The sequence below is a fragment of the Myotis nattereri genome (assembly GCF_964212035.1).
Source record: "Myotis nattereri genome assembly, chromosome: 1".
Taxonomy (NCBI): Eukaryota; Metazoa; Chordata; class Mammalia; order Chiroptera; family Vespertilionidae; genus Myotis; species Myotis nattereri.
Window position 1 is genome coordinate 132,904,790 of NC_138075.1, and position 12,137 is coordinate 132,916,926.

At 40.6% G+C, this 12,137-nt stretch overlaps 1 protein-coding gene across 2 annotated transcripts in view; it reads right to left on the reverse strand.

Moving 5' to 3' along the window:
- Positions 1-4,399: 4,399 nt before the first annotated feature.
- The window catches only part of ST8SIA6 (ST8 alpha-N-acetyl-neuraminide alpha-2,8-sialyltransferase 6), a gene marked incomplete at its 5' end in the record, with an annotated part of 154,993 nt that continues 147,255 nt past the window's right edge, over positions 4,400-12,137 (reverse strand). For both annotated transcript variants that reach the window (XM_081091339.1, XM_081091338.1), the window contains 3 exons: positions 4,400-4,971; positions 7,666-7,758; positions 11,354-11,466. In XM_081091339.1, the coding sequence (XP_080947465.1) occupies positions 4,503-4,971; positions 7,666-7,758; positions 11,354-11,466 (675 nt within the window). In that variant the 3' untranslated portion in view covers positions 4,400-4,502. The remainder of the gene's footprint in view (positions 4,972-7,665; positions 7,759-11,353; positions 11,467-12,137) is intronic.

Genomic DNA, 12,137 nt, shown 5'->3' on the forward strand with positions numbered 1-12,137 from the left:
TGCGGCGCAACCTGTCACGCACAGAGCAGGGCCAATCAGGGGGTTGGGGCGCTATCCCCTGTCACTCACAGAGCAGGGCCCATCAGGGGGTTGGGGAGCTCCCCCCTGTCACACACAGAGCAGGGCCCATCAGGGGGTTGGGGAGCTCCCCCCTGTCACTCACAGAGTAGGGCTGATAGGGGAGTTGGGGCACTGCCCCCTGTCACACACAGAGCAGGGCGGATCAGGGGGTTGGGGCGCTGCCACTGTCACACTCAGGGCAGGGCTGATGGGGAGGTTATGGCTCTACCTCGTCACACACAGAGCAGGGCCCGTGGGGGAGTTGGGGCACCGCACCCTATCACACACAGAGCAGGGCTGATCAGGGGGTTGGGGCACCGCACCCTGTCACACACAGAGCCGCAGGGCGATCAGGAGATTTGGGCGTTGGCCCCTGTCACACTGATCCCAGTGCCGGGAGGCATATTACCCTTTTACTATATAGGATAGAGGCCTGGTGCATGGGTGGGGGCTGGCTGGTTTGCCCTGAAGGGTGTCCTGGATCTGGGTGGGGGTCCCCACTGGGGTGCCTGGCCAGCCTGGGTGAGGGGATGATGGCTGTTTGCAGCTGGTCACACACTCTTCAGGGTGGGGGTCCCCACTGGGTTGCCTGGCCAGTCTGGGTGAGGGGCTAAGGGCTGTTTTCAGGCTGGCGGGTGACTGAAGCTCCCAACCGCTCCTTTTTTCTTTTTTTCTTTTTTTATTCTGGGCCAGCTTTAGCTCTGAGGCTCCAGCTCTTAGGCCTCCGCTGCTGAAAGCAGGTTTCTGGCCTTTGTTTACCTTCTGTATTTGAAACAATGTTGCGATCCTGCTGGCTGAAGCCCGGCCAACTAAGGCAGGTTTCTGGGGTTTTGTTTAGCTTCTACATTTGTAGCATAGTTGCTTAGAGTTGCAGCGGTAGGCGGTGAACGTTGGAGTCCTCCGTCACTGAAGCAAGCAAGCCTCATGTTCGCTTCAGCTGCCTGGCTGCCGGCCACCATCTTGGCTGGCAGTTAATTTGCATATTGCCCTGATTAGTCAATGGGAAGGGTAGCGGTCGTATGCTAATTACCATGTTTCTCTTTTATTAGATAGGATTTACTTTTACTCATCAATTATCTATTGCCAATACCATCAAAGAGAAAAGTTTAAGTCCTTACTCATCAGAAAGCATTTTACTAACTTTAAAGTATCAGAATGCTCTGATCTATTTTTAACAATCCATTGCTAGTAACATGATAGAGTCATTACCAATATTGCTAGCGGATTTTTAAAAGCTAATTAAGTGCATTAGAAGCAGTAAAAATCAGCCACTTATTCATCACCATAAAAAGAAAGATAAATGAATTAGACTTTATGTAACTAAAAGGATGTTTCTTTTGGAAAATATTTACATATGAACTTTTAATTAATTTACGGACATAATGGGTATCATTTGCTAGGAAGAACAAATTACAGTGTGAACTGAGACTAGCATCACAATAAAATTAAAGGTATACTTTATCAAAATAAGCAATTTACAGCAGAGTGTTCTCATAAGCCAACACTTAGTAAAACCATAATCTGGCTAAGGTAAAAATTTAGTATTAGAATTGTAATTAATTCAACATGCTGCCCAGTCTATTCCACTCCTATTTCTGCCCACCTGGAGATGGTACAAAGCCAAGCAGGGAAGTATACACATAACTGTCATAGGCACCAGCAAAGGTGTTGTTGGACAGCCGCATGAGTTCAAGGGAGAGGGCTGTCCCCTCCGTTTTTGTCAGTCTTGGAGGAAGGAATTCAAATGCATGACCCGGGACCATTCCGTTGTAGTAAAGCCAATTTATTAAAGAAGTAAAGCAAGTAAATTTATTAAAGAAGCAAGGCAAGCAAACCTATATATTTGGCTTATGAAGCACAGATGGACTTCCCAGCTAGTCTGAGAAGCGAGCCTGGCAGAAGTTTGGCTTTTTATATTTTTCTGTCTACAGCAGCGATTCTCAACCTGTGGGTCGCGGCCCCTTTGGCGTCGAACGACTCTTTCACAGGGGTCACCTAAGACCATCCTGCATATCAGATATTTACATTACGATTCATAACAGTAGCAATATTACAGTTTTGAAGTAGCAACGAAAATAATTTTATGGTTGGGTCACAACATGAGGAACTGTATTTAAAGGGCCAGAAGGTTGAGAACCACTGGTCTACAGGTTTTAAAATTCCTCTGCTGGATATCTTGGTACAGATTAACTCTTTTTAAAAAATATATATTTTATTGATTTTTTACAGAGAGGAAGGGAGAGGAATAGAGAGAAACATCGATGAGAGAGAAGCATAGATCAGCTGCCTCCTGCACACCCCCTACCGAGGATGTGCCTGCAACCAAGGTACATGCCCTCGACCGGAATAGAACCCGGAACCCCTTAGTCCCCAGGCCAGCGCTCTATCCAGTGAGCCAAACCAGCCAGGGCCAGATTAACTCTTAACATTTCCCTTTTACTTTGCTATGGCTTTCCCAGAATTTATGAGAAGCATCTGGTGATTTTATCTTTAACAAGCCCCAAGACTGTTGGCTTCTCTGTTTAAACAGCGAGATGAAAACTCCCCCCTCTTTTCTCCTTCTCCAAAAGGCTGACTTCTTTGTTTATTGGGTGAGATAAATTTCTCCCTTCTTTCTCCCCATTCCCTCCTCCTGCCTTAGCAGTTCCAGGGTGATTTACACTACGTATTCCCTGGTTAAGGAAAAGAGGCATTAAAACTCCCCCTTCTTTACTGAATTCTTCGGTTAAAGAGGAGAGGTATTAGCCATTTGTTCTCAAGATAAGGTTTTGCTACAACTTGGCTGAAAGCTTTCTAAATTGCTTGGTCTTGTTTAATTTTCTTATCTGAGTTTCCCTATTCCTCTGCCCTAGAATTTTCTTAGCATCTCACTATTCTGTAACATAATTATTTAAGTCAAATAACTTGTTCAGTAGATACAGGGATATATATATATTTATATATATATATATATATATATATATATATATATATATATATATATATATTTTCTTTTTCTTCTTAATCCTTTCACCTTTTTCACCTAGCCCTGCAACCTCCAGGTATCATCATAATGTAAGGGAATGGTGTGAAAATGCTAATATTCCATATCTACGCAAGCTTCATTTTAGACTGATGTTGAAGTGATTAGTCTTATTTCTCATGTGAACACATACCTTTCCTTATGAGAATGAAGTTTTCGTGTTTTAATCATGGCAGCTTTCCTATAAAATCTGCCAGGCTGGTATCATTCCCATTTCACAGATGTGGGCCCAAGCCAGTACCACCACAGTCTGTATCCTATCCTCCTGGGGCAGTGTTTTTGAGCAAAGAACATGACCTGCCTTCAACGGTGCTAGTTTTGATGAGTCAGAAGCAAGGGGACAGCTTTCTCCCTTATCCTAGTCCCTCTACCCAGAATTATCTTCACTTGCTAAAACCTTACTCATCTATGTTTAATTCAGAAATCACCTCTTCTCTGAAATAGATTCTACGAAGTAGATTTAGTTATTCCTGCCTCTGTTCCTCACAACTCTTTATTCATAGCTATTGTAGGAACATTCATCACACCAGATCATAGTGATGACATGCGTGTCCGCTTCCTCCTGCAGGAACTCTGCATCCCTCTCACAGAGCTTGTTACAGGGTTGGCATGAAGTGGCTACTCAATGATTTTTTAAAAAAATTAATTAAATAAGTGAAGGCACGGTTAAGTCAACAGGTAAGGAAAACTGGACATTGTAATCATTCATATCCTTGAAATAGATCCTGTCAGTGAGAGAGGAAATACTTAAGAGTGAGGAAGAAGTCAAAATAAAAAGTGATTTAAAATATAGATAAAGTAGAAAAAGAATTGGCCTAAAATCCAACCAATACCAGTCATCACAGGGAATGACACAAGGCAATGTAATCAGAAGCAGGCACATTAGCATACAATGAGAAAGATTTCATTCCTGAATAGTCGAGGGTTTATTGTTTTAGTACATAGTTTTCTTAAATGCACTCTAAGACAGGAGGAAAGATGAGAAGGATATTTTTGATGAGAGAGGTCAGCCAGAGAAACAACCTCAGTGAGTACTGGTAGTTCAGGTATTCTCTCCAGAAAGGGTTTCAAACAGCACACCTTTTATTATCAGTCTGGTGAGGGTGGAAATGTTATAACTATCAAAAGGAAACAGACTTGGGGTACTTACCTCAGGCAAATAGTTTGCCAAGAGTTTTCAAAGATTTTCATATTTTCCTAGTATGAGTTAGATATCTTGGTCCCCATTATACAGTCAGGGAAATTGAAGATCAGAACAACTGAATGAGTTGCTGGGGTTGCACACTTTGTGGGGAGTTTTGATCAAACCAAGTAGGGGCTCCTCCTATTATACCCTACAACCACCAGTTTTTGCGTTCAGAAACACTGTTACTCACCTACAGCATTACATTACAACGATTCCCACTTTAAGTCACTTTGGTTAGGCTATTTCACATTTACTAAATTGTAATTTGAGGATTCCTTTCATGTGAAGTTGGAGAATTTGGCTGTATTCCTTGGGCATCTCATGGAAACCACGTTTAGGCAAACTGTTGTCATAATAGTGATGGCTGACAGGTGTGTCCTGCATAGTCTTAGAGAAGGGCCAAAATCCATACAGTTTCACGTTCTCACACAGCTCAATGGCCACACTCGTGATCATCAAGCCAGAGGACAGGCGGTACTCTGTCACGCCTTTAGTTCTCCAGAAGAGGGCAAGATTCCTCAGGTACTTGGGATGGAAATATATAACCTTTTGTCTTGCGTTAGACTCTTCCAGTGTGCTGTACACTTTAAAAGAGGCAAAGGTGTTGGCCCTGAAGGAAAACGCTGGCAGCAGAAGAAATGCATCTCCATAGGCTTCGATGTCCTCTAGAAATACTGCTTTCTTTTCGTTTAGGTTCCCATATCTGCCAAATGCAATAATGATAGTAATAATAGTAATATTAATCATCATCACCAAAGTAGTGGTTTTGGTAACACAGGCTAAGTTTACCTCTAGCCAAATAAATGGAAGCATGCATATCACCGTACATAAAAAGACACACCATAGACTCAGAAAAAACTCATAGTAAGTATCTTGTAAATAGAAAGAGCTAGGCCTTAATTTCTTTTTCTTGGTATTTCTAGGATTTAATTTCTACTTTCTTACTGGGCCATCCCCTTACTGGACACACATTTCTTGTATTCTTTGATCTTCAATCTCAGTAATCTAAGGTTGCTTTTTGATGCTGAAACACTTCCAAGTCTACAATGATGAAATGTTTTCTCAAACATAGGACATTCTTAAAATATCTATACATTTTTAAAAATTCATCAAGCTGTACTCTTGTGATTTGTGTATCTTTTGAACATCCTATATAATAAAAGGGTAATATGCAAATTGACCCTAACAGCAGAATGACTGGGAATGACTGGTCACTATGACACACACTGACCACCAGGGGGCAGACGCTCAATGCAGAACCTGCCCTCTGGTGGTCAGGGCGCTCTCACATGGGAGGAGCTCTGCTCAGCCACAAGCCAGGCTGATGGCTGCCAGCACAGCGGTGATGGCGAGAGCCTCTCCCGCCTCCTCAGCAGCGCTAAGGATGTCCGACTGCAGCTTAGGACTGCTCCCTGCTGGCAAGTGGACATCCCCAAGGGCTCCCAGACTGCCAGAGGGATGTCTGACTGCCAGCTTAGGCCCGATCCCCTGGGGAGGAGGCCTAAGCCAGCAGGTGGACATCCCCCGAGGGATCCCAGACTGCAAGAGGGCACAGGCCAGGCTGAGGAACCCCCCCGCCGAGTGCACAAGTTTTTGTGCACCAGGCCTCTAGTGTGATTATAAAAGAAAAGTTTCCTTTAGAAAACCTAAAAACAATATACATACATACATTTTTAAAATTTGCTACACTGTAACTGCGGTAGTTTTACATGTTTAATTTAAATAATTACCAATTTTGTCTATTTTGAAAGTAAGCTTTTGGGAGAAAGATACTGAAAGGTTCAGAGTGTACTGGGGTTGTACAACTATGACATGAGGCCATAAAGTACCAAAAGAACTTTTATTTCAGGCACCTGGGTACAGGTGGGCTGAGTCCGAAAAAGGATTCAGCAGAGATTGAAGAGAGAGGCAAGTTTTTATTAACTTCTGCTGGCTGCAAACAGTTCTGCGAAGTAAGGGTCTGGTCCTTCATTTCTCCCATTGCCAGATGTTTAGTGGTTATCTGGGCTATGCAGTGTTCAAGGTTGCAAGCTTTCTGCAAGATATCTGCTAAGCACAATAAGTTTCCTCTGCCCCACTTCATTCTCTTTAACCCTTTCAGATACAACCTCTCTATATAAAAAGGCCTGCAGGGGAGGGGAGTTAGGGGCGACCAGGTCACAGGGGAGGGCAGCTGGGGGCGAACTGGCCTGCAGGGGAGGGCAATTGGGGCAACCAGGCCTGCAAAGGAGAGCCATTGGGGGCGACCAGGCCGGCAGGGAGGGCAGTTAGGGGCCTTAGGCAGGTAGGCAGGTGAGTGGTTAGGAGCCAGTGGTCCTGGGTTGTGAAAGGGATGTCCGACTGTCGATTTAGGCCCAAGGGGTCCTGGATTGGAGTGGGTGAAGGCTGGGGCTGAGGGACACCCCCTTCCCCATGCACGAATTTCGTGCATCAGGCCTCTAGTCTATATAATAAAAGCCTAGTGACCGTTATGGCAGAACAACTGGAATGTCCAGTCGCTATGATGCACACTGACCACTTGGGGGCAGACGCTCAATGTAGGAGTTACCCCCTTGGTGGTCAGTGTCCTCCCACAGGGGGAGTGCCACTCAGCCAGAAGCTGGGCTCATGGCTGGCGAGCGCAGCAGCGGTGGCGGGAGCCCCTCCTGCCTCTGCGGCAGGGCTGAGGAGCAGTGAGCGCAATCAGTAAGGAGCAGTGAGCAGGCAGGCAGTAAGGAGCGAGGAATTCCAGACTGTGAGAGGGAGCAGGCCGGGCTGAGGGACTTCCCATTCCTAGTGCATGAATGTCGTGCACTGAGCCTCTAGTATTTTATATTCTCTTAACAGACACCAGAACTACTTGAGGGGTGTATTCTATTATTAATTACTACTAGTCGCTTTTTATTAAAATAATACAGCAAAACTACTATATAGAATTTTTATTAACCAACCAACATTTCATGGTAATTACATGTGGAAAATGAAACATGGGAATAATTCTTTAGTATTATACTATTCAAAGTGAGAATCAAATGGAGCCAGGTCCTCCTAAGGCTTGCTGTCTCAAGTTTCCAAATAGATTAGGTTTTATCCAGGAAGTACTACCAAGATAAAAGAGTAACACTAAAATTCTGAAAGAAAAAAGTAACTTCACTACTATAAAAAAAGATAAAGAAACAGTAAGTTTTCATTTGATGAGCAACATTCAGCTTATGACATTAAAAGTACAACTGGTCACAACTTTTTATGAGCCACAACCTTGATAGAAATTCAAAAATTACAAATGTATATTTCCCCCAAAAGCCATGCCAGCTGTATTTCAAGTCAGTCTCAGCAATAAGATTGGTGCTCAAATTAAGAAACATGCTAACCAATGAACAAATGTTCTTGAACTGTTCTGTAAGTTGGAGATACTTACTTTAGTCTTATGATACTGGGGTTTATGGTCACAAGGTTAGTTTTACTGCCAACATCTTTACTAACATTTCCTGTTGTTGGGGGAAGGTTACACCTGAAATTTTGAAGAAATTATTTTCAAAATACTACTTGAAAAAATAAAATACATACACACAAATACATTCATACATATGTGATTACTGTCATTTTTTTGAATTTATTAAAGTTATTGGGGTAAAGCTGGTTCATAAAATTACACAGGTTTCAGGTGCACAATTCCACAATACATCATCTGTACATATTTTTGTGTGTTCACTACCCCAAGTCAAGTCTCCATCTATCACCATTTATCTGTCCTACACCATCCTCCACCTCCCCTGCCCATTACCACTTTTTTTTTTTAGAAAATCATTGATGTTAAGATTCCTCAGATTTCATCCAATTTGCATTTAAAACTATTTAATAAGTGCTGAACTCTTAATTAATTCAACATTGCATATAATATACAAATTTGATAAATTGTTTCAACATTGATTAAGACCTTTATACATAACAATACTAGAAATGACAATTAAATCTTGCCTAGCTTTTGAAGAGTTCACACTCTTCCGATTAAAATTATTTATATTGATTATATTCCCACAGTGGTATAATCACCAATTTACAGATTTTAAAACACTGAGGCATTGTGATGAAGGTTATAGAGTCTGCCAGAACAAAGATTACATTAAAAAAATTAAGCCCTGACCAGTTTGGTTCAGTGGATAGAGTGTCGCCTGTAGACTCAAGGGTCCCAGGTTCGATTCCAGTCAAGGGCATGTACCTTGGTTGAGGGCACATCCCCAGTGGGGAGTGTGCAGGAGGCAGCTGATCGATGTTTCTCTCTCATCAATGTTTCTAATTCTCTATCCCTCTTCCTTTCTCTCTGTAAAAAAAATCAATAAAATATATTTAAAAAATAAAAATAAAAAAATTATTATCTCCTGATTCTCATATGGATAGTTTTCCCACCAAATTATGCTGTTAATAAATAAAATTCTAATGTTCTTATAATGATGTTTAGTACTCTTCTGAGTACTAATTTTCTTTAAATTGAAAAACAAATTAAAATTGTAATTCTGAGTAATTCTATTCCTGTCACACAAAAAAGGGAAAGTTAGTTATGACTCCCTAAGTATCATTTACAGAATTTCAAGTAGAGCAATTCTTTAAAACTATACATACAAAGGGAGCATCTCTGGGCATTTCCTTAAGGAAGGCTACTGAAAGTTTATGTGTTCTGAGCAATGAATGAAGTTGAAAATCCTATTACATGCTTTATTAAACACATAAACAAATGAAACGTGCATTTCCCACCTTGATAAAAAGATTTATCTGAAAACAATTAAATATAGCACTTTGTTATAATACTAATCATAGATAAAAGATCAGCAATGACCTCATTAGTGGGGCTTCCTGTAACAAATCTACTTCCTAGGACAGTCTCATATTCTGTTGAAGAATAAAAGGTTATTTTCACATACAATAGTATCAAAGGAGAGTTCTAGAGGAAATACTGGGTGTGGTATATATATATATCAATCAGTATTGGAAAGCCAGTCATCCCCTATCTTTGCTCCTTACATTCTTAACTTGTAGCTCCCAATCTTTTAAAATGAAAAAAAAGTAATAATAAGCACTTGCCAGATTGTTTTATAAAATGTACATCCAAAATAAGTGCAGGCTTAAAAATTAAATAAATTTTAATGACACCAATCAAGTCTAGCTCTTATTTTTGCCTTTTGCTTTGAAAGGCAAACTTCAAAGGGAACTCTATATGCAGAAAGATGCCTGGCATCAGCAAATATGGACTCTAGAAATACATGCATTTATTTTAAAGTTATAAAGTAACTGCTGAGATTTTAAAAACTTAAAAACTAGACTAGTATATATTTATCCTATATTTGCATAAAGTCAAATGGATGTTTAGGCATACCACAGATCTTTTGGGAATTTTAAGTTTGTAAAAAGTCTTTTACAAGAATTATTTATTTTTATGATGGCTTTTTTAGTAATGAGTACTTTAACCAAATGGCTAAGTCATTAAGATATTGGCTATTTTAACATTCATTATGAGGAACACACCCATTAATTGCTGAACTGCTGGGTCTGTTTTTCTGTCACAACCTTCAGCATAAAAATTTTAAATGAGATTAAAGTGAGGGAGGCACTACAGATCACATTTTTTTAAATTTGTTAGAAAGGGGCAGCATTGAATTGATAAGGATCAAAGGCTCTCCTCTGAGGTATAGAATTAGTGTTCCTGAAAGAGGAAAACAGATTCCAATTTACTGTTTTTTAAGTGTATAATGCAATGATTTTATTTCTATTTATTTATGTATTTCATTAAAAACTTCTAATGTTTCCATAATTGCAGGTGTCACCCTTTGCCCACCTCTTCCCACCCCCACCTCTCCCTCCCTTGGCCTTCACCAAACTAATCCATGGCCAGGGTGTCTTCCCATGCACCAAAAGGTCGCTGGTTTGATTCCTGGTCAGGGCACATGCCTGGGTTGTGGGCTCGATTCCCAGTATGGGGTGTGCAGGAGGCAACCAATGTATGTTTCACTCTCACATTGGTCTTTCTCTTTCTCTCTCCCACTCTTCCTTCCTTTCTTTCTAAAAATCAATAAAAATATGTGTATATTTTTAAAAGGTGGATTTCAACTGTAAAAAGGTGCATTTCATCAGAAAGGAATGAATCACCTTTCCTTCATATTCTGAAAGTAGAGATATCCTGTAACATAGTTTATGAATACAGGCACACATGGAAACCACTTTAGTTTCTATTTTTTTGCAAGCTAGTTGGTACTAAGATATAAAGATCTTAAAAGAGCATAATTTAGAAGCTGCACAAATTTTTTAAATTTCAAGTCAGGAAACTAAACAAACAATAGTATTGCATGGCTATATGAACAGTGCCCAGTTCAGCATTTTCTCAAGTATTATCTGGGAACAAAACTTCCTTGAAAAGCTCTTTAAAAAAATACACAAAAAGGTTTTCAAGGTCAGGTGAACCTGGGAAATGCTGCTCCATAGCGTCCTCTCAAGGAGCCATGAAATCCTTAATACCCTGAAGGCTCTGACAAGTCCTGCAGGGCAGACCCTCTTTCACCATGATTTCACCCAGAGCTTCTGAAAAGTAAATTATCACAGAACATTTGTATCCTTCTAGTATCCACGTTCAGAAGAAATAATGATCCATTTAACACTGCAGAAAAGCCTATCAAAATAATTTGTTGTCTGAGCCCTGGCTGGTTGCTCAGTGGTTAGTGCTTACCCCCCAGACCAAAGGATCACAGATTTGCTTCCTGGTCAAGGGCATGTACCTGGGTTGCAGCTTTGATCCCTGGCCCAGGTCGGGGTGTGTGTGGGAGGCAACCAATTGACATGCGTCTCTCACATCAATGTCTCTCTCTCTCTCTCTCTCTCTCTCTCTCCTTCCCTTCCACCCTCTCTAAAAATCAATGGGGAGAAAAAATATCCTCTGGGGAGGGTTAACAAAGCAAACATTTTTAAAGAAAAAACTCCTCAAAAGAAATAATACTAAGTAATAATAATAATTTGTAGACTTAAACAACACAGCCAAAATTTACAGATTATCTTTACACAAATCCTGTAAAATATCCAACTGATCTTTGGTTCAAAAAACTCAACTGAACAGGTCTTACCTAAAAACGAAGTCAGATTTATCTATTTCAGCTCCGCAGAGAGACTTATTCAGAATCCCCCCGTTTCCAACCACTGCACACTGATTGTAAGGGCGCTCCACAAAAGGCTGCGACTAGCAAAAAAAAGTGAAAACTACCATGAAACAGTTTTACCTCTAGAACCATAAACATTATCAGCTTAATTCAAGTAGCTTAATTTTTATGCATACTATGTAAAGAAGTACAAGAAAAAGAGAAGTAGTACTACCATAACATGTTGATCAATTTAAGACTTACAATAAAAAATTTCCTAAACCTGTTCTTTTTCTGGAGAGAAATATACAGCGTATCACATACAATGTAATGTAATAATACACAACATATTTGTATATAAAAATACAATGCAGTTTACATCACATAATTAAATAAAATGAGAATAGCAAAATCTCACATTGTGCCTTACCAGCAGGAATATTTTCAGCAAAAAAAAGAGAGAAAAAGGCAGTTGGAAAGTAGTGTAAAACCCTCTATTCTGGGAAATAAAATTAATAGCTAATTTAGCAACATTTCCGGTGCTTCTTAAATAGCTAGGCCTTCAGGCTCAGCGACGATGGGAGATTTATGCCTGCCATCTCTGCAAGTGACCAGCCACGGCATTTCAGGAAGGCCTCCTCACGCTGTACTCACATATTTCAAATTAACTTCCCAGGCCTGAATCTTTTAAAATTTTTCCAAGGACCCAACTTGCGTACCCCGAAAGACTCCCACTGTCACCAAATCCTCCCCAGGCTGAAGCATAACCTTT